Source organism: Heterocephalus glaber, unplaced genomic scaffold (genome assembly GCF_053883595.1).
Source record: "Heterocephalus glaber isolate CG9 unplaced genomic scaffold, H.glaber_assembly_v1.0 deba00001472, whole genome shotgun sequence".
NCBI lineage: Eukaryota > Metazoa > Chordata > Mammalia > Rodentia > Bathyergidae > Heterocephalus > Heterocephalus glaber.
This window is the reverse complement of record NW_028258315.1, coordinates 74,990,024-75,014,741: the sequence shown is the minus strand read 5'-3', so window position 1 is coordinate 75,014,741 and position 24,718 is coordinate 74,990,024. Positions and strand designations below refer to the sequence as shown.

The 24,718-nt window shown below is 36.5% G+C and overlaps 1 protein-coding gene across 16 annotated transcripts in view; it reads right to left on the bottom strand.

The window, feature by feature from the left end:
• Window positions 1-24,718, bottom strand: part of Nek10 (NIMA related kinase 10) — a 271,741-nt gene that overhangs the window by 62,838 nt on the left and 184,185 nt on the right. For all 16 annotated transcript variants that reach the window (XR_002387088.2, XR_002387089.2, XR_002387090.2 and 13 more), the window contains 3 exons: window positions 4,617-4,800; window positions 4,438-4,524; window positions 2,953-3,007 (listed from right to left, as the gene is read on the bottom strand). Coding sequence is in view for 13 of the 16 variants with exons in the window: in XM_013077058.3 (XP_012932512.1) it covers window positions 2,953-3,007; window positions 4,438-4,524; window positions 4,617-4,800 (326 nt within the window). In the remaining 3 variants the exon portion in view is untranslated. The remainder of the gene's footprint in view (window positions 1-2,952; window positions 3,008-4,437; window positions 4,525-4,616; window positions 4,801-24,718) is intronic.

The following is a 24,718-nucleotide window of genomic DNA, read 5'->3' as shown; positions in this document are numbered from 1 at the left end:
ACATGTATCAACTCACCAGAATGAATATAATCATTATGTACTACAAACATACTAATAAAAATTAAATTTTAAAAAAATGGTAACATTCAAATTCATTCTTTTTTTTTTTTTTTTTGAAACAAGGTCTCACTGTGTAGTTCAGGCTGGCTTTGAACTCACTATGTAGCCCAGGCTGGCTTTGAACTAATGGTAATCCTCCTGCCTCAGCCTCCCAAGTGCTGGGATTACAGGCATGCACCACCATGTCTGGCTTTTGTCAAGCCCATTCTTAATTTTTTTTTCTGGCAAATAGTAATGCAGGCATGAGATAGTAGATCAAATTTGAAAATGTCTAAAGTTAAAAATTTCAAAGAGACTGATCCTCTTTCGGTTTTACTATTAATCATATTTCTGGAAAAAAAGTTTCATCTGATAATTGCTTTGATCACTGAGGTGCCTTCTAGTTCTAATACCATTATTTGCTTTCTCTAGCCTTCAAACTTCAATACTTCATTAAGGAGACTGATGGCTGTTTTTCTAGTTTCATTTGCTTGTGTTTTACCCATTTTCCTGGCTCATTTGCTTAAGAAAGCCTACCCCAAGTTATTAAGGAGATACTTCAGGTTTTTAGCAGGCAATTAATTGGTATAAGTATGGCTCCTGATCTCTACGGTGAACAAAGCTGAGAATTATACCTAAGCTTTCTCTCTGCACTATTTAGCCAGGGTCAAATCTGAATTCTAGAGTCTAGAAGCTGCTCTCAGTTTAGGCATGTATATCCCTGTGCATTTGCTCATTGGGACTGACTCATTTTGAAAGAGCCACTCAGGGTCTCACTGTAACTGTCACATGCTGTCAGACATGGCACAGAATAGCCAAAAATGCTACAAGCTTGATTTTCAATTTATTTTCATATACAGCTTTGCTGTTTTCTTTTCTACTCAAGTTTATCATTTATCTTCTAAATATTTGTAGGATGAGTTTACATTTCAAATTAATAAACCAAGAAACCCAGGGAAATCCAAAAAAATTAGACTGAAAATTACTTAATGTGTCATTAAGAATTAGAAATACATTTTAGAGTTGTCTCTTTTTACTTCAAAGAAAGTTCAGGGATCACCTGGAAGTGTAAAAAAGTTATCAGTGTTTGCCCTCTTACTAATCATGAGACATAGGCTGCCCTTTTTCACTTTTTTCTCCTAAAGTTTGCCTTTGTCTTGCATTATAGTGTGAGTTCCGTGAGAGAAGAGAGCTTGGTTTAAACCAATGTGAGTTTCCTTATGTCACACTGCATCTACCCTATCTGGAGCACAGCTATTCAAACATCGCTCTAGGTCAGGCCTTATTCACCTTACAACACACTTTCCAAAGTGTCAACCTCAGTGTTCAGACCATTTTCCATCTGGTGACATCTTCATAAACTCAAAGTAATGCTCATTCTGCAATATCCATGCCTCAGACTGAATTTTCCCGATCTACGGATTCTAGTTTGCCCAGTTGCTGTAAAATGTTTGAACAAAAACTATTTTTTAAAAAAATTATCTCAAGATCTAAAATAAACAGTATATATGTTCCTTCTGATTTTGAAGAGTTAAGGCACCAACTGAATTCCTACAAATAAAACAATTTTGTATGAATCCTTTCAGGGAAAAACGTATAATTATTTGGCACTTCCAAGATTCCTAAATTATCTGTTTGGAAACTTCTATTTTAGTATAAAATTATTTATCTAGGGAGTATAGCCATGTGTCATAATTTGCTTTTACAATGCCCACTGCTCGATCTCAACACTTCTGCATGGTCCCAGCCTAAACTGGTCCCCCAGCCTCTGGCAATCCCTTTATCTGTTCAGTTCCTTTCCTATTTCTATATTGGTTGATCCTAGCTCACCAGACTCCTGAAATCTGGGTAGTCCTCTCAGCAGTGGCCTAGAACATCATCTAATATACACACACCCCTTTGCTACTTCTCTAGCTTAACTGTATCTTTATCTCTCTTTCTCCAGACACAGAAAAATTTAGACACCTCCTTTCCTCTTCTCCATCTTTCCCAGGCCTGTTTCTCTAGCTCCAAGCTGCTGTATGACTGTATATATTTGACTCTTTCCTTTTCTAGTCTCTTCTCTATTGCCTCTTCACCAGTCTTAAATATTCAAAAATCATCTTGATACTAGAGGCCTTTTCCATCAAATGTCTCCTATAAACTAACTCTTTTAGGTCACTCCTCACTTTCTTGAACCACCCTAGCTTCCTATCTCTGGACCTTCTCAAGAGAGTCACATACAAGCCTTCTATCCTCACCTAATGCTATTGAAACTGTTATCATAAACAGTCTCATGAAGGCTATCAGGGACTTGGGAAGCCCGAGTCTAACAGTTTTGTTTCAATCCTTATTCCAAAAGACAGCTATTAATGACAGGAGCAGTTGTTCCACAGTAATTTCTCTTTGCTGTTAAAAAAGGAATATCCCAAATAAATTCCATCAATCTTTGCAGCTAGACGTGGTCAATGTGAGGAAGTTCTAGCTAAATGTATAACAGTAGAAGTCATGGGAAAAATATTTGGTCACATCCTTAAAAGGAAAGGATGTATCTTCAATTCCCCTTTCCTTTTCTTGGCCACATTTACCATGAAGATTAGTCATATTCCCTGGAGATATAGAGGATCAAGCCAGGGCTCCAGAAGGTGTCACAGCACACAACTGTCCTACACTTTTGATCCACGTTGAGTTCAGAAAGACCTATTGGCTCACAGCCACTATGCTAGAAAAAGGCAGAATTACAATAAAACCCAGGTCCAAGCTTAGCATTCTCTCCAGCATTCTACTTGGTAAACTGTGGTAGGTTCTGGGTGAGTAGGTCCTCACCGCTTTCATTTCCTTATGCCCATGATGACTTCTGGCAGTCTATTCAGTCACCAACTACTCGGCTCTGCAAAGTCTAAAAATACTTCTAAGAGATCTACTTATACAAACCTCGTTTGGGACTGTCTTTCTCCTCCAGAAGCACTAAAACTTCTCTTTAAAATGCCTGCAACAGAAATATAAAAATAACTTCATCATTTTCTCCACAAATCTTTTTTTTAAATGCTGCATTTCTGCTATCTGAACAACTGTACATACTATAAAGATCATCTTTGTTCATGACAGCCTCAGCTAAAATATAATGTTACAAATTACTATTTACTTGATAGGCTTGTTTAAGGCCTTTCTTCCAAAGAAAAGATGCTAAGCAAACAAAAATAAATTATTAATAATTAACAAAATAGTCTTCCTAAAACCTTTCCCAAGGCAGCTACAAGTTACTACATGCAAATTTTAGAGTCTAGTTTCTCCTTCCCACTTCCCTCCCACCCCTCTCCACCACTGTTATCAAGGATAAACAACATTGAACTCGTCATAAAACAGTAACGACTGCTCCTAGAATTTGTTAGACAAGTCTGTATGCAAGAAAAGTTCTTCCTGTATTATATTCATGTTTTCCCACTTGCAAATCAAGACATGCTATCAAGCAGGCAGAAACTTACAGAGAAACTAGGACAGGGAATTGGAAATTGTGATTGTCCCAGAAAATCTGGACAATCTAGTCACCATTTTCATGGACCAATTAAGTCTCTAAAAGACAAAGAATATAGCTAACTCCTTAAGGTTCTATTTTGATCCACAGACTACTTTAAATCTTCCCTTTTGAGATTTTTTCATGGTCTAGTCACTGAGGGAGAGAATTTACACTTAATTTATTTTATTTTATTTATTTTTAATTTAATTTAATTTAGAGCATTTCTATCTATCAGTTTTATAGTCTATCAATTTTCTTTTAAAAGAATTGGGTTTTTTTCTCCATTTTCTATTTGAATATCTTTCAATTTCAGGCTTGTTGAGTACATTTGATCCTATCTTTCTTTACAATCTTCAAATTCTATCTACGTATATCTTTTTCTTTTCTTTCCTGTTGCTTATATAACTACTTTTTTCTTGTTTCAAATGAAGACTAAGGTGAATTAATGTATTTTTCATAGTTGTAAAATATTCAGATATTACTTCTACTTTAGTATTTTTAAATATAAATACATCCCTCTACATTAATGTAAATAAAATTGCACAAAAGTTGTCTATCCCAAGGCTAGTTTCTTCTATACATTTCTAATTCCTCTAGCTAATAGAATCATAAAGGGTCACTTCTCTCATTTGTGGCTATTTACCTGTCTCCAAATCAGTTATCTCAGTTTCCCAATAAGAGCTTCACTTGCTGGCAAGAATAATAAAATTATCCCCTGACAGCTGCTGGAATGTAAAGTCATGGTGTTAGTGGCCTCCGGGCTCTGGAGGAGACACAGGCATATGTGTCCCAACCAGCACTGCACCTGAAAAACCTACCAACTCTAGGATAGGCATATGGTATGACTCCAAACCACTACCTACTAGACTCCCACAAATGACAGACTTATAAAGAAAGCTTACTGAACGTAGAGTCTTTCAAAGGACTTGAGCTCAAGCTGCTGGAGTTATCCGAAATGTCCAATTCATCATCTAGCTCTGAATATATATCTGTACATCAATAAAAATAAAGAAGCAAATGAACCTTGAAACAGAGTTGAGAGTGCATTCATGCTGACAGGACACTCTTTCACCTAAAGTACCTTTCTCAATAGCCTCCAAGTTGAAGTTGTCCTCAGACAGTATTTCATCACAGGCTCTGTCTTCATCCTTCCCACAGGGAGCCTGGAAGCCTTCTGGGGCCAGCTCTGCACTTTCTGAAAGCTCGCTTTTCAGGCTGGCTGTTCCACTGCTGCTGCTACTCAAGCTCACCTTCTCAAAGGTTTCCTGGAAAAAAAGATTCAATATTTAACTCTGTCTTCCTTTTTCTCACCTTTGTAGCACTCAAAGCTTGTTAGGATCAGCCCGCGCCCCAGCAACAATCCACTGGACACCTCCCACACACTCCTCTCTACAGCCACCTGGTTCCACACTACAAAGACACAGAGGACACTGGACCACTAGACCACAGTACTGAGCCCCGCCACTCCCAGCCCAGAGGTAGGGGCTTCTGAGCTGCCCTCCCACTGCTCCTGGTCCAGAGAAAAGGGCTTCCTGGCCACCATCCCTCCTGCTGCTCCCAGCCCAGAGGAAAGGGCTTTTGGGCCACCTTCTGTCCTGCTGCTCCTGGCCCAGAGGAAGGGGCTTCCAGGCCACCATCCCTGCCACCACTCCCAGCCCAGACGTAGGGGCTTCTGAGCTGCCATCCCACTGCTTCTGGTCCAAAGGAAGGGGCTTCTCGGCCACCATTCCTCCTGCTGCTCCTAGCTCAGAGGAAAGGGCTTTTGGGGCACCATTCCTACTGCTGCTCCCAGCCCCTGTCCCACCTCTCCCAGCTCAGAGGAAGTAATCCGTGCAGGTGCCAACAGACCCCCTCAACAGTTGAAATGAGAAAACACGTAAATAAGTCTCAAAACTAAACTTCCAGATCACCTACAGTAACCCCAAAGGGAAATGAGATGGAACACTCTGATACTCAACCACGTGGAACCACTGAACTGGCAACAAAAAGAGATCTGGAAAAAATGAAATCAGAAATAATTTCTCAGATAACAGGAGAAATTGTGCCCCTAGTGCAAGACATGATTAATAAATCTAGAGAGGAGCTGAGGAACATGATGGAATCCTAACATAGGAAACAAATGGAAGACATAAAACAGATGCAAATATATTTCCAGGAGATGAAAATCTCCATTGAAAGTCTACACAGCAGAATGAGCCAATGTGAGGACAGAATTTCAGATATAGAAGATAAGATTGCAATTAATGACCAGGAAAAGAAAAATTGCTTCAAAATTAAAAGGGAACATGAGAAATCAAACCAGCAGCTGCTACATGATGCAAAGAAGAATAACATAAGACTAATTGGAGTCAATGAAGAAACAGGAGAGAGTGCACATGACATAAAAAAAACTCTTCACAGAAATAATGCTAGAAAACTTCCCAAGGAGGGGAAAAGAACTTGACATACAGATAAGTGAGGCACATAGGACTCCAAATAGCCTTGATCAAAAAAAAAATCTATACATAGGCATATAATTGTTAAGATTCCAGAAACTCAGCAGAAAAACAAAGTTCTACAAGCAGTCAGAGAAAAGAAAGAAATCACATACAAAGGAAAGCCCCTCAGAATCACAGCAGACTTCTCAACACAAACCATCAAGGCAAGAAGAGCTTGGAGTGACATATTCCAAGCCCTAAAAGAAAACAGCCTCCAACCCACATTGATGTACCCTGCAAAACTATCTTTCAAAATGGATGGAGAAATAATATACTTTCATGACAAAGAGCACCTTAGGAATTTCGTGAATACCAAACCAACACTCCAAAGAATTTTACACAATAGCCTAGGAACAGACATTGAGGATCACAACCCCAGGAAGCAAAGCAGAATGAACCCATCTGGCATGACAAGAAATTAAATGTAAAGGGGGAGAACCCAACAAAAAGAAAAAGTCATGGCAATGACAAGTCAATACGTTTCAGTTATAACCATCAACGTTAATGGTCTCAATTCACCAATCAAAAGAAATAGACTGGCAGAATGGGTCAAGAAGCAAAATCCAACAATATGCTGCATACAAGAAACACACTTCATTCAAAAGGAAACTCATAGACTGAAAGTTAAAGGGTGGAAAACAATACTGCATGAGACAGGAACCTGAAAAAAAGCAGAAGTAGCTATCCTCTTGGCAGATCAAGTAGATTTCAAACCAACACTTATTAAGAGAGATGAAGAAGGATACTACATCCTTGAAATGAGAACAATCCAAGAGGAACAGATGACAATCATAAATATCTATGCACCAAACACTAGTGCACCCAACTATATAAAACAAATACTAACGGACATGAAAAGTCATATATGCACTAATACAATTGGAGTGAGGGACCTCGACACCCCACTGTCACAAATAGATAGATCAACTAGACTAAAAATAAGTAATGAAATACTAGAACTCAATCGAACTCTTGAACAAATGAACTCAACAGATGTTTACAGAGTCTTCCACCCCACAAAATCAGAATACACATTCTTCTCAGCTGCACATGGGTCATTCTCTAAAATAGACCACATATTCACACATAGAACATGTTTAAGTAAGTGCAAAGGAATTGAAGTTATCCCCTGTATATTATCAGACCATAGTGCAATGAAATTGGAGATCCATAGCAAAAGAAACTCAAAAAATTTCATAAACACGTGGAAATTGAACAACACACTGCTGAATAACCAATAGGTCACAGAGGAAATGAAAGAAGAAAACAGACAGTTCCTTCAATTAAATGGCAATGACAATACAACATATCAGAATCTATGGGACACAATGAAAGCAGTCTTACGAGGGAAATTCATAGCAGTGAATATGCATATTAGGAAAACAGAAGGAGCCCAATTAAACAACCTGATGCTGAACCTCAAGCTTCTAGAAAAAGAAGAGCAGGACAACCCCAGAGCTCATACAAGGGAGGAAATTATAAAGATCAGAGGAGAAATCAATGCAATGGAGACTAAGAGAATGATACAAAAAAATCAATGAAGCCAAGAGGTGGTTCTTCAAAAGAATCAACAAAATTGACAAACCCTTAGCCAACCTTGTCAGAAAAAGGAAAGAAAAGGCCCAAATCCATGCAATTAAAAATGAAAAGGGTGAAACTACAACAGACCCAGCAGAAATCCAGAGGATCATCAATACCTACTTCCAGAACCTATACGCCAATAAGATGGAAAACACAGAAGAAATGGACAGATTCCTAGATACATATGAATTACCAAAGTTGAATGAAGAAAACCTAAAAATTCTGAACAACCCAATATCAACCAATGAAATTGAAAATGTAATTAAAAACTTATCAACTAAGAAAAGCCAGGGCCCTGATGGTTTCACTGCTGAATTCTACAAGACATTTAGAGAGGAACTGCTGCCACTACTGTTTAAAATCTTCAATGAAATTGAAAGGGAAGCAATCCTCCCAAATTCATTCCTGGAAGCAAGCATCACCTTGATCCCCAAAGCAGAGAAAGACCCTACCGAAAAGGAGAACTATAGGCCAATCTCACTAATGAACATAGATGCAAAAATCCTTAATAAGATACTGGCAAACAGAATGCAGAAGATCATCAAGAAGATCATACACCCTGATCAAGTGGGATTCATCCCAGGGATGCAGGGATGGTTCAACATACTCAAATCAATCAATGTAATACACTCTATCAATAGAGCTAAGGACAAAAATCATATGATTATCTCCATAGATGCAGAAAAAGCATTTGACAAAATCCAACATGCATTTATGATAAAAACTCTACAAAAAATTGGAATAGATGGTCTCTACCTCAAACTGATAAAAGCTATCTATGAAAAGCCAACAGCCAATATCATACTAAATGGTCAAAAACTGAAATCCTTCACACTAAAATCAGGAACAAGACAAGGATGTCCACTATCACCACTCTTGTTCAAAATAGTTCTGGAAACATTAGCCATGGCAATTAGACAAGAGAAAGAAATAAAAGGAATAAAGATAGGTAATGAAAAAGTCAAATTGTCATTATTTGCAGATGACATGATACTCTATATAGAAAACCCCAAGAACTCCAGCAAAAGTCTTCTAGACTTAATAAACGAATTCAGTCAAGTAGCTGGTTACAAGGTCAACACACAAAAATCAATAGCTTTCCTTTACACAAATGACAGACTCACGGAGAGAGAAATAGGGCAAATAATTCCTTTCACAATAGCATCCAAAAAACTGAAATACCTAGGAATCAACCCAACGAAAGAAATCAAAGACCTCTTCTCTGAAAACTATGGCACTCTGAAAAGAGAGATTGAAGATGATATCAGAAAATGGACAGACATCCCCTGCTCCTGGGTAGGAAGGATTAATATAGTGAAAATGGCCATACTTCCAAAACTGCTATATTGATTCAATGCAATTCCAACTGAGATCCCAGCAGCATACTTCATGGAACTTGAGGAAACAATCCAAAAATTCATTTGGAACAAGAAGAGACCCAGAATAGCAAAAGCAATTCTAGGTAACAGAGACATGGCAGGGTGCATCACAATCCCCAACCTGCAACTATACTACAAAGCTACTGTGATAAAAACAGCATGGCACTGGCAAAGCAACAGACCTGAGGACCAGTGGAACAGATTAGAAGATGCAGAAACAATGCCAGACACACTCAGCCATCTCATCTTCAATAAAGGAGCCAAACATCCTCACTGGAGGAAAGATAGCCTCTTTAATAAATGGTGCTGGAAAAATTGGGCTTCAACTTGCCAAAGATTAAAACTAGACCTATATCTCTCACCATGCACTAAACTAAAATCAAAATGGATTAAAGATCTAAATATTAAAATAGAAACTCTGAACCAGTTGGAACAGAGGTTAGGTAGAACTCTTGAAGACATTGGTGTAGGAAAACATTTTAAGAACAAAACCTCAGTTGTCCATGAACTAGCACAAACAATCCACAAGTGGGATCTCTTCTTATTAAAAAGCTTCTGCACAGCAAGAGAAACCACCAGCAGTGTGAAGAGACAACCCACAATGTGGGAGAAAATCTTCACCTGCTCTTCCTCACACAAAGGTCTACTATCTCAAATCTATAAAGAACTTAAAAAGATCAGACCTCCCAAATTTAAAGACCCAATCCAAAAATGGGCATCTGAAATGAACAGACATTTCTCGGACAAAGAAGTAGAAATAGGAAATAAATACATGAAAAAATGTTCAACATCATTGGTCATTCGATAGATGCAAATGAAAACAATGCTGAGATTCCACTTCACTCCAGAAAGAATGGCTGCTGTCATGAAATCAACCAATAACAAATGCTGGCGGGGCTGTGGGGAAAGAGGAACCCTGCTCCAGTGCTGGTGGGAGTGTAGACTGGTGCAAGCACTGTGGAAATCAGTATGGAGATACCTCAAAGAACTAGGACTGGAAGTTCTATTTGACCCCACTATTCCACTGCTGGGGATCTTCCCCAAACAATTAAAAGAATCATACCACAGTGATAGATGTGCGCCCATTTTCATAGCAGCACAGTTTGTAATAGCTAAAACTTGGAAACAGCCCAAATGCCCATCAACTGGAGACTGGATAAAGAAAATGTGGCTTTGTAATAAAATGGAGTACTACTCAGCCATAAAAAATGAGAAATTAGAGACATTTATAGCTAAGTGGATGCACATTGAGGCAATACTCTTAAGTCAAATAAATAGGACACACACGTATAAATACTGAATAGTTTCTCTGGTGTGAGAAACTGAAAGTGTAAATATGGACTCAAATGTATAATAGGTAATGTGAAATAGGAAGAAAAGGGGCAAAGGGGGAGGAACAGGGAGGGGGAGGGGAAAGGATAGAAGGGAATGGGATTAATATGAGAAAATGGAAAAATAAGAACAAAATTTTTGTAAATATGGAGGGCTGGAGGGGTTGAAGGGAGGGCTGGGCAAGGGTGAAAAATAAGAACCAAGAGAGATTATGTAAAGGTGCACATTTCCAAGGATGAATGTCATTTTATTGTATACCTAAATGTACCAATGATTAGAATGAATAATCGATAATGTAAAATAGGAAGAAAAGGTCCAAAGGGGTAGGGGCAGTGGGAGGAGGAGGGGAAAGGAAAGAAGGGAAAGGAAAAATGCTGAGAAATGGAAAAAATGGAAATAAAGTCTTTGTAAATAGGGAAGGGTGGAGAGGGTGAAGGGAGGGCTAGGAATGGGGAAAAAATAAGAACCAAGATGCATTATGTAAAGGTACAATTCCCAATGAGAAATGTAATTGTGTTGTATACCTAAAATGTACCAATAAAAGAATTAAACAAAAAAAAAACTTGTTAGAACATATATTGAGATGCTTTAAATACCATTATAAATATTTAATACAGATGTAACCTGAGTAGTTCCACCTATACACCTGCTAAGAGATATGTACTCAATCCACAAATTCAAGAGAATCCAAGCTACATGGGACAGAAATGATGAGATGTGTATAAGTGCTCAGTAAGAGAGCACTGAAAAATCTGGAGAGTACTACTCAGCCATAAAGAATGAGAGGCTAGAGACATTTATAGCTAAATGGATGCATATTGAGGCCATACTTTTAAGTGAAATAAATAGGACACACATGTGTAAATACCAAATAGTTTCTCTAGTGTGAGAAACTGAAAGTGTAAATAAGTATTTAAATGATTAAAATGAATAACTGATACTTTGAAATAGGAAAAGGTCCAAAGGTGTAGGGGTGGTGAGAGGGGAAGGGGAAAGGGAAGAAGGGAAAGGAAAAATGATGAGAAAAGATAAAAAGTGGAAACAAAATCTATGTAAATAGGGAAGGGTGGAGGGGATGAAGGGCATATAGGTAATAGGGGAAAAAATAAGAACCAAGATACATCATGTACAGGTACAAGCACCCTATGATAAATGTAACGTATTGTATACCTAAAATGTACCAATATAAGAATTAAAAAGAAAAAAAATCTGGAGAAAAACTGTACCTCAAAGGAATAGACTATCAATGTAGCAGAAAGTTCTCACCTTTAAATTTTTTCTAAAATATTTACTATCAAATCCTCTAACCCACTCATCCTCTTCTATGATCACCTCTTTTTTTTTTTCCTTCCCCAGCCCAGGAAATTCTGCTTCCTCTAATGATTTTCAGCTGATGTCATTAAAACTTTACCTAAAAGTAAACACTCAATTTATGGCCTTCTCCTCCTTCCCATCTTCTTGTTGTAAATAAATCATCTACTTCCCTGCTCTAAAACCATAACTGACCTTTACACCCCTCTAAGCACTACAGATCCAAGATGGTCAAGGGCATTAGTGTTGAAATAAGATGAGAGAGAATTTTCAAGTTGAAAAACTTTTTACTGTATTAATGCAATTAGATGAGAATCCATCCATCTCTAAAAGTTGCAGAACTTTAGCAAAGCATTGTCTCTCTTAAGAACAGCCATGGAAGCTGGGTATGGCAGCACACACCTGTAATCTCAGCTGCCCTGGAGGCAAGGATGGGAGGATTGAAAGTTGGAGCCCAGACTGAACAGTATAACAAAACCTGTATCTAAAGAGCAAGAAAGAAAAGAAAAAGAAGGAAGGAAGAAAATAACAGGTATGGATAAGAAGTTAGAGGAAGACATTTTCCTTGGAGTAACTGAAGAGCAGGGAAAAGCTGTGAGTGCTAAGTCAGACAATTCCTGATTTAGAGAGGCCTGACTTGCAGCCAGTACCCAAGAGCCAGTTGGGTTGTAAATCAACAATCACTTGTAACTGCCAAAGTTGAATCCATGGTAGTTGGTGTTTGCATAAATTCTAATAAAAGGGAATTCACAATCTTAGATGCTTTTTCAGACTCTATAAGCATTGAAGAGATGGTATGAATACATAGTTGTTTTGATTTAAAAACCTATACATTTGTAATGATCTCTTGCAGCAGTTTTTGGTTCAAAAAATCAATATAATTTTTGTTCTTGCTATAAACCATATGGCAATGTAAGACACATTCTCCTTAATGTGATTTCCAGAGTTTTTCATTGCGAATACCCAACTTTTTCTTCCAATAACTCCTTAAAGAATTGGATTTTTTTTTTGGTGTCTGGGATCGAACTCGGGACCTTGTGCTTTCGAGGCAGGCTCCAGAACCACTGGACTAAATCCCCAGCTAAGAATTGGATTTTAAAGGGATTTAGTCCATTTTAAATCCTTCAGTGACTTGCACAATGTTTGAACATAGCAAATGTTTTAAGGAAAAGAAAACCAAAAAAATGCTTTGTTAAGATCAAAGGGAAAGGACAAGAAAAACCAGGTGAAATCCTTATAGAATGAATGTGTTTTGTAAATTCTGTTTGTTGTTGTGCTCCTTTACCCAGAAAGTCTGCACTGTAAAGTTTTTTAAGGGCTGAAGGGCATGCATACTGACACACCTATAATTAGGAATGGGAGTCAACTTTCCTCTGCCATTTGCACTTATGAGAAGCTGTAATGCTCATTCATCCTAGAGATGACCATTCAGCAATGACAGTGTGCCCTTATCACCCAGCAGGCACTAGCTAAAAGATGGCTAAATATTTTTGCTTTAAATGTTGAAGCCATTGAGATGTATTCCGAAGATACCTACAACAAGTACATGTACCCAGAAAGGAATTTAGGTTAAAAAAAAAAGTGCATCTTTTAGGGATGGAATTTGGCTGCTATCACCATTTTTACATCATAATTACTTAAGACTTTTCAAGGAGTAGAAGAGAGAGTTAACTAGGTTTTTGGGGGGCAACTGCATCTCCTAGGAATGGATGGACATATTCTGGGTATCAATATGGCAGTAAGGAGGACACAATGCAAATCAGACAATAAAATTATCATTGATATGGAAATCATCACTAGTATAGAAGACACTTCCTGTCACAGTACTGGTATAGGCACAATTATGTCTAGCTCAGTTTTGCTCATTATAATGTAATTTTTATGTGTGCAGCAGATCATAATACATTTTTAGTTGAATAGCAAGTCTAACAGTAACAGACTGGCATTGCCCAAATTAACTGTGACAGTAGGGAAAGAATGAAGCTTATTTTTATTAAAATTAGTGCAATTTTTAAAATTTCCTACAATGTTAGTTTTATGTAGAGAAGGGAAAAAAGAAATATAAAAACATAACACCAGCTGTATCTTATAGATGCTTTACTTTAGACCCATAAAAATGTACTATTTTTGTGATTTTTTTTTTGGAGACAGACCTTCACTATGCACTCCAGGATGGCCTTGAACTCATTATGTAGCCTAGACTGGCCTCCAACTCACAGCAATCCTCCTGTCTCAGCCTCCTGTGTGCTGAGATTACAGGCATGTGCCACCACATCTGGCTATTTTTGTGCTTTAAAATATTCATACTCCACTAGCTTTATCTTTACCTTTCTCTTCCATTAACTTAGTAATAAGTGCTCTTAAATACATAAATTTGGATCTACCCGGTGACTGACAATTCATCTAGTTGAGGTGATCTTTGATCTGTGACAAATCACATTCTATGCTTTTCATGAATGAAAGCACAAAGAAAATCTGAAATAGGAGACAGGTCATTAACGGCATACTATTGTCAGTAAACTTAGCCTGTAAATTTCAAAGTATTTTTTCAAAACCAGCCAACGTGGTCAGATCACTGAAGAGGCCACAGCTGATGGGCTTCAGCCCAGGTCTCCCTTGAGAGGCTTGGCTTTGCCATCTCAGAGAGGTGAGCTGATAGACGGCTGGAGCCTGATCCCTCTGTGACAGACAGAAATCTGTCAGCTCCAATCCTAAATACTTCCCTTTTCCCATATTCCATATGTCAAGTCAGAGAAGAATAGTTAAAATCAAACTAAAAACACTGGTGTTTTGAACCATAAAATCAGCTAAATTTATAAGGATTATATAATAAAGGGATTTTTTTTCCCTCAGGTTTAGATCTTATTTCTTATTTTATATTGAAGTTCTTAACAAAAGTATTCATACAATGCTAAAAATTTTGATGCAACAGTTGTTAGTGTTACTATCATTACTCTCTTAGAAATTCCTCAAAACACTAGAACATGTTACTAAACCATAATGAAATTAGGTAATGAACTGATCATTACAAGTCAATCTAAAAATAATTATAAAATTTTCCATCACATAAAATACTTCACTGCTATCCCATAATTAACCTAGTATCAAAATTGGATGAGTTCTCTGCTATTCCTAACACAAGTACACATTTTCTAGAAGTAATTACAGTAACAAAGAGGAGGCAATGTAACAATCTGAAAGTATCATTTGTTAAAAACACAGAAGATAAATGTTGCTATTGACCATATCTATAAGATTGCAGACTAGTATATAAATCAAATTGAATATACTTGGGGTGATCGAAAAATACAACCAATGTTCACATTTAAAAGCAATTATTACAGTAAAACACACACTGCTATTAATTTCCCTCGAAATACTTTTCCTTGTTTCAAAGACACTTATCTCACCAATCTTGCCTCTCTCTCTCTGAAGCAGCTGTGGAAGTCCTCTTTTGTAAGTGTCTTTACAAAGTGTGGTCAAAAATTGCTGCTCAGTACCATCCAATAGATAGGCAGGCAGATTGTAGAAACAGTACAGCAGGTCCTCATCCACCTTAGTTGCTGAGTCTGGTGCTGTGTGACTTCTGGCTTTTCCCCAAACTCAAAATGGGAAGTAATCATTTGGAATCAATTCAGGGCAATCAAGGCAGCACAGCTAAAGGCATTCATGAAAAGGGACTTTCAGAACTGCTTAAGAAACTGGGAAGAAGAATGAGAGAAGTGCGTTTGAAGTGAGGGGAAGTATTTTGAAGGGAATTAATGGCAATGTTTCTTTTACTGTCATATTTTTTTTAATTTTAACACATCATATTTTTTTATCATATTTTATGTATACTGCACAAGCATTTCAGATGAGGCCAGAATCAGGTCATTTTATTTAATATGAGGAGGAAACAATGCACAGAGATCCATAAAATGAGCAAGTTTTAAGGCACTCTAATTTTGATTTCTCAAAACTAAGAAATGTAATTGAAAGCCAGCAATGCTCAAGGCATTCAAAAGTACAGCATGAGACATGGGTGGTATCCACAAAAATGAACCCCCAAATTAAAACCCCACTTACTGTTCCATTTTTATGACAGAATTACATATGGAAAGGTTGGGTTCTTGCTAATCTGCACACTTATCACAAAATGTCAAAATACCAAATTATTATGTGCCAGTAGAGAAAAAATTAAGATCAAGGAAAAATAGTTACCATTATCTTTTGCTTGGACCACTGTGATCTTTACTTAAACAATCTCCCTGCTTCCACCCTTTATTCTCAGGGGTCAATTCCTATACAACACCTAGCTATAACATTTTTAAAATTGATGTCACCCCTTTGCTTTCTCAAAACTCACATCACTTGAGTCCATACCATGGGCTATAGCATCCTCACCTCCTACTGTCTCTGTCTTCAGTCTCCTTCTCTGCTCCTTGAGCCTGGCAGGCATTCTCCTACCTCAGGACCTTTGGAAATGCTGCTCCCTCTGCCAACAGTGCTATGTCCTTTGGGATCACCCATTTATAACATATTTATGTGTTTGCTCAAATGTGATGCAATTATAGGAATTTTCCTTGATATCCTTATTTATTTATTTTTTATTTATATATTGGTACATTTTAGGTATAAAATACCTTTACATTTATCATTGGGTGTTTGTACCAGAACATGATGTATCTTAGTTCTTATTTTTTCTCCCATTACCTGTGCACCCTTCACCACTTACACCCTTCTCCATTTACACAGACTTTGATTCCATTTTTTTTTCTTTCTCATAATTTTTCCTTTCCCTTCTTCCCTTTCCCCTTCCCCTCCTGCCATCCCCAAACCCTTGGAGCTTTTCTTATTTCAAATTATCAATTATTCATTTTAATCATTTTCATCCTTATTTACACTTTCAGTTTCTCACACTAGAGAAACTATTTGATATTTGCACATGTGTGTCCTATTTATTTCTTGATATCCTTATTTAAAATGTCTCTCTCTCCATAGCTAACACTTTCTATTACCTTGCCTTCTTTTTTTTATAACACTGAAATATATTTTAATTTAGCTATTATTAATCTTTCCCTACTATTAAGTAGGTGATCTTTGTTTTGTTCAGAAGACCAGATACAATGCAGAAAAATAAATGCTCAATAAATTTTGTTCAATAAGTGAAATAGATGTCTGAATTTTTTAAATACTGTAAAAATTTTCTCCATGTTAAAATGAATGGTAAAAAATAAAATTGTAGAATGATTTTTTTAAAGAAACTGACAAACTTGTTTTTAAAATTAATGAGGAGGCTCCCCAGCCACCATTCCACCACTCCCAGGGAAGAGGAGGTGAGCCAATCCCAGCACCCAGGAGGAGGCTTCTCGGCCACCATTCCACTGCTCCCAAGGCAGAGGAGCTGAGCCACGTGGGTGCCAGATGCACCCCACCCCCCACCCCCTTGGAAATGAGAAGACATGTAAATAAGCCTCAAAAACAGACTTCCAGATCACCTACAGCAACCTCAAAGGGAAACGAGATGGAACAATCTGATATTCAACCACCTGAACTCTCTGAACTGGCAACAAAAGAGGATCTGGGAAAAATGTAATCAGAAATAATTTCTCAAATAACAGCAGACATTGTGCCCATACTGCAAGACATGATTAATAAATCTAGAGAGGACACAGATAAAAAAATAGAGGAGCTTAGGAACATGATGGAATCCCAACATAGGAAACAAATGAAATCCATAAAACAGATGCAAACAGATTTCCAGGAGATTAAAAACTCCATTAAAAGTCTACAGAGCAGAATGAACCAATGTGAGGACAGAATTTCAGATATAGAAGATAAGATTGCAACTAGTGACGAGGAAAAGAAAAATTGTTTTAAAATTTTAAGGGACCATGAGAAATCAATCCAACAGCTGCTAGATGATGAAAAGAAGAATAACATAAGACTGATTGGAGTCAATGAAGAAACAGGAGAGAGTGTTGATGGCATAAAACACCTGTTCACAGAAGTGATGGCAGAAAACATCCCAAGCAGGGGACAAGAACTTGACTTACAGATAAGTGATGCATATAGGGCTCCAAATAGCCTTGATCAAAAAACATCTACACATGGCATATATAGTCAGGATTCCAGAAACCCAACAGAAGAACAAAATTCTACAACCAGGTAGAGAAAAGAAACAAATCACATACAAAGAAAAGCCCATCAGAATCACAGCAGACTTCTCAATGCAAACCCTCAAGGCAAGAAGACCTTGGAGTGATGTATTTCAAGCCCTAAAGGAAAACAGCCTCCAACCCAGATTGATGTACCCTGCAAAACTATCTTTCATAATTGATGGAGAAATAAGATACTTTCATGATAAAGAGCACCTTAGAAACTTCATGAATACCAAATCAGCACTCCACAAAATTTTAGACAATATCCTAGGAAAAGACAATGAGAATCACAACCCCAGGAAGCCCAGCAGAATGAATCCATCAGGCGTGACAAATTAAACACAAAGGGGGAGAATCCAACAAAAAGAAAAAGTCATGACAAGGCTTTTAAAACTTTTAACTTCATCTCCATGATGAGTGTATAATTCAATCTTGTTATTATACTGATTAGTATTTTTCTGATTCTAGTGTTGCACACCTTTCCTTGTGCTGAACTGGCTATTTATCATCTTCTTGTGTCTACTTTTTAATTGGATTGTCTATTAATGAGCTGTAAGAGTTCTTTATATATTCTGGTCATAGGTTATATGCATTGTTAATATGGTCTGTTTAAGGACTACTTTTCATTTTAACCATGTCATTTAAAGTTCTAAATTTTGATGGAATCTCATTTATCAATTTTTTCTTTTATACATCATGTTTTTTATATCCTAAGAAGTTGACTACCCTAAATTCATAAACATTTTCCCTTATAATTTCTTCTTAAAGTTTTATAGTTTTAGGCATTCATATTTAGGTTCATGGGTCCTTTCAAGTCATTTTTATGTATGGATATAAAGGGTTGAGGTTAATTTTTTATATATGGATACCAGGTGTTCTAGTGCCATTTGCTGAAAACACTATCTTTTCCTCTGCTTTTGAGTTGAGTTTATGTTCTATAAAATGTTAATGTTAAATAATCTTTCAAAACTCAGTGGACCATATATGTGTGGTTCTATATCTAGATTCTCTGTTTTATTCCAATGATCTGTATGTCTTTCCTTACACCAACACTGCCTTGATTACTGTAGCTTTAGAAGGAGTCTTAAAATTAGGTACTAAATGTCTTCCAACACTGTTCTTTTTTTTTTTCTTTTTCTTTTTACTTTTCTGATTCCTTTGTACTCCTACATAACTTTTAAATTTCAATATCCAATTCTTCATTTATAGCAAGTATACACAGACTTGAATTTTTATATATACCTTGTGTTTTCTAATCCTGCAAAATTCAAATACAAGTTCTAGGGGCTCCTAAAGATTTCTTAGTGTTTTCTCTGTAGATGATCTTTTCATCTACATATAAAGATTTTACTTCTACCTTGCCAATTCTATCATAACTGTGTCAGTTTATTGCCAGGCTATTTTGGTTTAGACCTATGTTTCAAAGTTTAATGGACAGATGAAGAGTAGGCATATCTACCCTTGTTCCCCACCTTAACGAGAAAGCATTGTATCTTCTCCATTCATATGAGGTGTTTTTGCTGAAAGTATGGAGTACATGTCTTTGATCTGTTGAGAAGGTTCTGTTCTACTTCTAGTCTCCTGATAGCTTTTACCATAAACAGCTGTAGAATTTAGTCCAATACTTTTTCTGCAACTATTGACAGGATCATATGGCTTTTTCTTTTCCTCTGTTAAAATGATGACTTTTGGGGGTGGATCTTCCAATGCTGAACCAACACTGCCATCCCTATAATAAAACTACTTTCTACATACTGCCAGGTCTGACTTCTAATAGTTGGTTTTGTTAAACAAATTTCTATCTATGTTCATAATTTTTTCTCCTATTATCTTTATCCAGTGTTAGGATTAGCACACTGTTGAGTTGCTAAAATGTGGGGAGAAGTGTTCCTTCTTTTTTCTGCTTTAAATGTTTGATATAATTTATCAGTTAAAATGTATATGAGTCTGTTGTTGTCATATAAGTAGGTTTTCAAGCTAGGAATATACTTTCTTTAATAGGTGCTATTCAAATTTTATATTTCCTCCAGAGTTAGATTCATTAATTTGTCTTCCAAGGTGCTATTCAAATTTTATATTTCCTCCAGAGTTAGATTCATTAATTTGTCTTCCAAGGTACTTCTTAGAAGTTGCCAAATTTATTTCAAAACAGATTTTTGTAATATGATTTCTATATCCTTTTAAATTCTGTAAAATCTGTGGTAATGTCTCCTAGATCTTGATATTGTAATTTTAAACATGTATATTTGATATTGTGTAATAGGAAGAAAAGGTCTAAAGGAGCAGGGGAAGTGGGAGGGGTAGGGGAAGGGAAAGAAGGGAAAAGAAAAAATATGAGAAAAGGAAAAAAATGGAAAAAAAAGTCTTTGCAAATAGGGAAGGGTAGAGGGGGTGAAAGGAGGGCAGGGGAAGGGGGAAAAGATAAGAACCAAGATATTTATGTAATGGTACAAGATCCCAATGATGAATATAACTGTATTTCATATCTGAAATGTACCAATAAACTTAATGGGGAAAAAAAATAAAGTTCTGAATTTTGATGGAAATAATTAAAAAAATAAAATTAATACGGAAATGCAACAGACCTAAAATAGGCAAATCAAACTTGACAAAGAAGAATAAAGTTGGAAGACTTGTATAACCCAATTTTAACACTTACTAAATAGCTACAAAGCAAAAGAGAGCAGAGTTTCTCTGAAATGGAGCAAATTCAAGAGGTCTATTGTAGACCATAGTGACTATAATTATAATAATATCTTACAGTTTTGAAAAATGCTGCAAGAGTGGAATTTAAATGTCTCACTATAAAAAAGATAACTGAAGTTATTCATTTGTTAATTAGCTCAATTAAACCACATATACAATATATATTCAAAAATATATATTCCACCCAAAACATCATGTTGGACATGATAAACATGATTTTATTTTTAAATTAAAAAATAAAATAAAACAAAACATTTTACTATAATAATCAAAACTGTGATATTGCCCTAAAAAACAGATATAAAAATCAGTGGGAAAAAGAGTCCAGAAAAATATCTACATATATATTGACAAATAATTTCAAAGATGCTGAACAAAATTGCAAAGTGAAATCAATGAGTGAAGGTTAGCTATTTTGACCACGTTGAAAAAAATGGATATCCATACAGAAAAGTTCAACGTCTTCATTATTTTATATGCAAAGTAAAATCAAAATGGATCACAGACTTGATTATAAAAGCTATAACCGTAACATATTTACAAATAAAGAGGAGCCTATTTCTGCAACCTTGAAGTAGGGAACAAATTTTCTTTAACAGGATCCAAAAAGCCCTGACAACTAACAAAAGAAACTTGATAAATGAATTGGTCTTTCAAAATTATAATTTTCTTTCATTCAAAAAAATAGCATTAATAAAAAGGTAAAACAAATCAAGAAGGAGAAAATTTCTTCAGTAGATGTTTGGCAACAAGCTAGTTGTTGAAATATATAAATAACTAAATTGTCAAAAACAGAAAAGTAATCCAATAAAACAATGAGTAAAAGATTTGAGCAGATATTACACACAAACACACACACACACACACACATATCCATTCACCCCTTTGATTATCAGGAAAATGCAAATTAAAACCACAAGGAGATACAATTTTACAACACTACAAGGCTAAAATAAAAAAGATTGACAATACCAAATGTTGGCAAAGATGTGGAACAGCTGAAACTCTCACACACTGCTCCTGAAAGTATTAAGTGGTACAATTTTGGAAAATTGGTAATCACTTTTATATTTAAACATACAACTACCTATTACCTAAAATTCTATTCCTAGATATTTACCTAAGAGAAATGAAAATATATCCACAATATGACAAGCAAGAAAGTTCATAGCAGTCTAAATTATAATACTCAAAAGAAGAATAGATAAAATATAATGTATCATACTATTTAATACTACCTTGTAAAAATCACTATACACACAGCATGGATGAATCTCAGAGACATGTCACAAGAAAGAAGCTAGATGCAAAAGGGTATGTATATTAGATTTATACGTAGTCTCACAACAGTCAAGAATACTCTATAGTGACAGATGTCATCACAATCTTTGTCCTGGCAGGGAAATGTAATGCAAATGTTCTGACTCTTGTTTGAGGTGAGTGTTACACGTGTGTCAAAAGTCACTGAATTAAGCACTTAATGTTTTATACATTTTACTGTGTGTAAATCATGTCAATTATAAAAGGAAAGGGGGAAGATTGCACATTGGATGCAAGAACTGTTTCCATATTTGCATGGAAGCCCATAAGATGATATTACTTTTTTCTCAAAACATTTCCAAACCAAATCATAATTTTTCCTGATCCTTCTCTCTGTGCATCACTTGTTGCATTTTCGCGCCTTGGGGGAAATTCAGTCAACAATTAACCAGACAATGAAAGCAAACATGTTCATAAAAACATCGTCCTTTAAAAGTACATCATTTTCTACATGGCTTAATTTAATCTCTTGGCAGAGGATTGCAGACACATGCCTTTAGTAGTGTGCTCAGCAATTGTAAGTGGCATATGGTATAATAAAAATAAAGCAACTCAGATAAATAAATAGCACAATTTTAAAATGTGCACTATGAGAATCTGGATACTTGCATCTGTTCAATTAAGTGGTCAACTATAAAAATATGTGAGAATTTAAGAAAAATATCAAATATCTGTCAATAAATTTTGCTAAGAACACATAACAGATCATATTAGAAAACTATAATAAGAATTTCATAATGAAGTGGGTTTATAAATTTTAAAGTTAATCTTTGCTGATAAGTGCTATAACAGCTACTTTGTCCTCCAAAGTAGATGGAATTTAAGATGATGCTTTTTTTTAATTCACCAAAGCTTAGAAAATATTTCCAGAACTCACTATTTGAAAATTTACTCATCATCTTAAGCATAGGATAATTTACCAAGATCAGAAGTGTGGGGCTGCATTTGAAAGATAATTTTGGTAGAAATGCAGAGGATATTGAACATCAGGAGATAAATCCTAGATAATCTGAGTGGAACTGATTCAATCAGGTGTTGAGGAGTTGGAGAAATACACAGAGGTGTGAGGGGAGATTCAGGTACAGCCAGAAAACACTGAACCACCAGAGAAAATTCATGATGGTCATAATGCTATATACAATGGGGTTGACATGAGCATTTAATGGAAGGCCAGTCAGAAAACTTGTCTATAGTGCTGACTGTAGTATCTTTAGTACCTGGAATACTAGTACATAATGGTAGGCACATGGGATAGAAGAGCAGAAAGGAATGAAGAAGGTGGCCAAGCTGGTGGGGCTGAGACAGTGCCCCCATTCCCAGGGGGGTCCTAATAGGCCATGTGTTACACGGAACCCAAAGCTCCCTTTGTCTCCCAGGGGAAAGGAGAAATAGCACTGATGCTGGCTGGCAAGTTCACCAGGCCATCCCTGCACTGGGGGACATAGAGAAGAGTTCTTAAACTAAGGATGCCACCAAGAAAGTCACAGTCAGGCCTCAGAAGAGAAGCAGGAATAGTGACCCTTCAGTGGGAGCTAAGGCATCACGGGTCATCCACCAGGCTTAAATAAACCACACAGAGAAAAGAGGCTATGAGTGACAGATGCCATAAACACTTAACAAGAACAGAGGTCACTAGGGCCGGGGATTTAGCTCAGTGGTTTCACTGCCTGCTGCTCAAGTGCAAGGACCAGAGTTCGATCCCCAGAAACAAACAAAAAAAAGAACAGAGGTCACAAGAACCACAGAGATGGGTTCACTTCAGCTAAAGTTAGCAGAAGCCAACACCCAGAGGAAGGGAGTACAGAGAACTGCTGCCCTCCCCAACTGACATGGGACTGCTTCACCTTCTTCCTGCACCCAGTTGCCAACTTGAGGAGGGGACAGAGAAGGGAAACCTTAAAATGGGAAAGGAACTTTTAGAGTAAAGAGAGATTGACATAATTGAAACTGGCCACATCTACCATTTACCGTCATCAGTAGGAACAGAGTTATGAAAGAAAATTAACATTTTGCATGATGTATTTTTAGCCATATTCATATGAAATGAAAAAACCATGGGACTAAATGGGGCCCAATCAAGAAAAGTGCAAGGAGAAAATCAGAATGTTGAAAATGAAGAGGCCAGGGTTTAGATAAAAAATGAGAAAGGGTATTCAGACAGGTAAGATGGAAACCAGAGTAAAGAAGTACAGTGAAATCATAGAAGAAAAAATATCAAGGGGGGACACGTACAATCAACAAGAACTAGCTTTTAGTTTGGAAATTTGGTTGTTAAGCAATTTGGAGAATTCAAGATTTTAGTCCACTGTACCCACAGGATTAAACTCAAACACCTCAGCAAGGTAGTTAATTTTCTACCATGCACAAATTTTTTCCACCCAGACTTCAAACTATCCAGATGAAAATATGCATTGTAAGTTAGCAAACCTAAGCTTCAGTCCTGGGATAGGCCTTAATTTGCTAGATGACCATGGACAAGTCTCTATTTCTGGCTTCCTCGTCTTGTCTGCTAAATTAAAGCGTACAACAATACTATTTCTAAGTTGCCTTCTTAGTCCTAAGTAAGCTAAGCATGTATATCTGGAGTTTCTAAACTTTCGCTGTTCTTTTCCATCCATAAGTGACTTCCATATTCATCAATCAAGCCCTGATCTTCCCTGTTTGCTATGGGAGCCTCCCTAAAATATCTCCCCTATATCTCACTGTTATTTACTCAAATTCTCCTCTATCCTTAGAAATCTCTTCCAAAAACTGCTTATTTCTTTTGTCTTCCTAAGCATATTATAAGCTACTTCACAACTGGGACCATTGTAGTTTCTTATAACTCTCAGGTTATCACACATGATACCTTACATTCAGAAGAGAGCCAACAAATCCTTGTTCTTTCATTATTAATTATTATATTTTAGTATATGTTCTGCCAAAGCAAGCACCTTT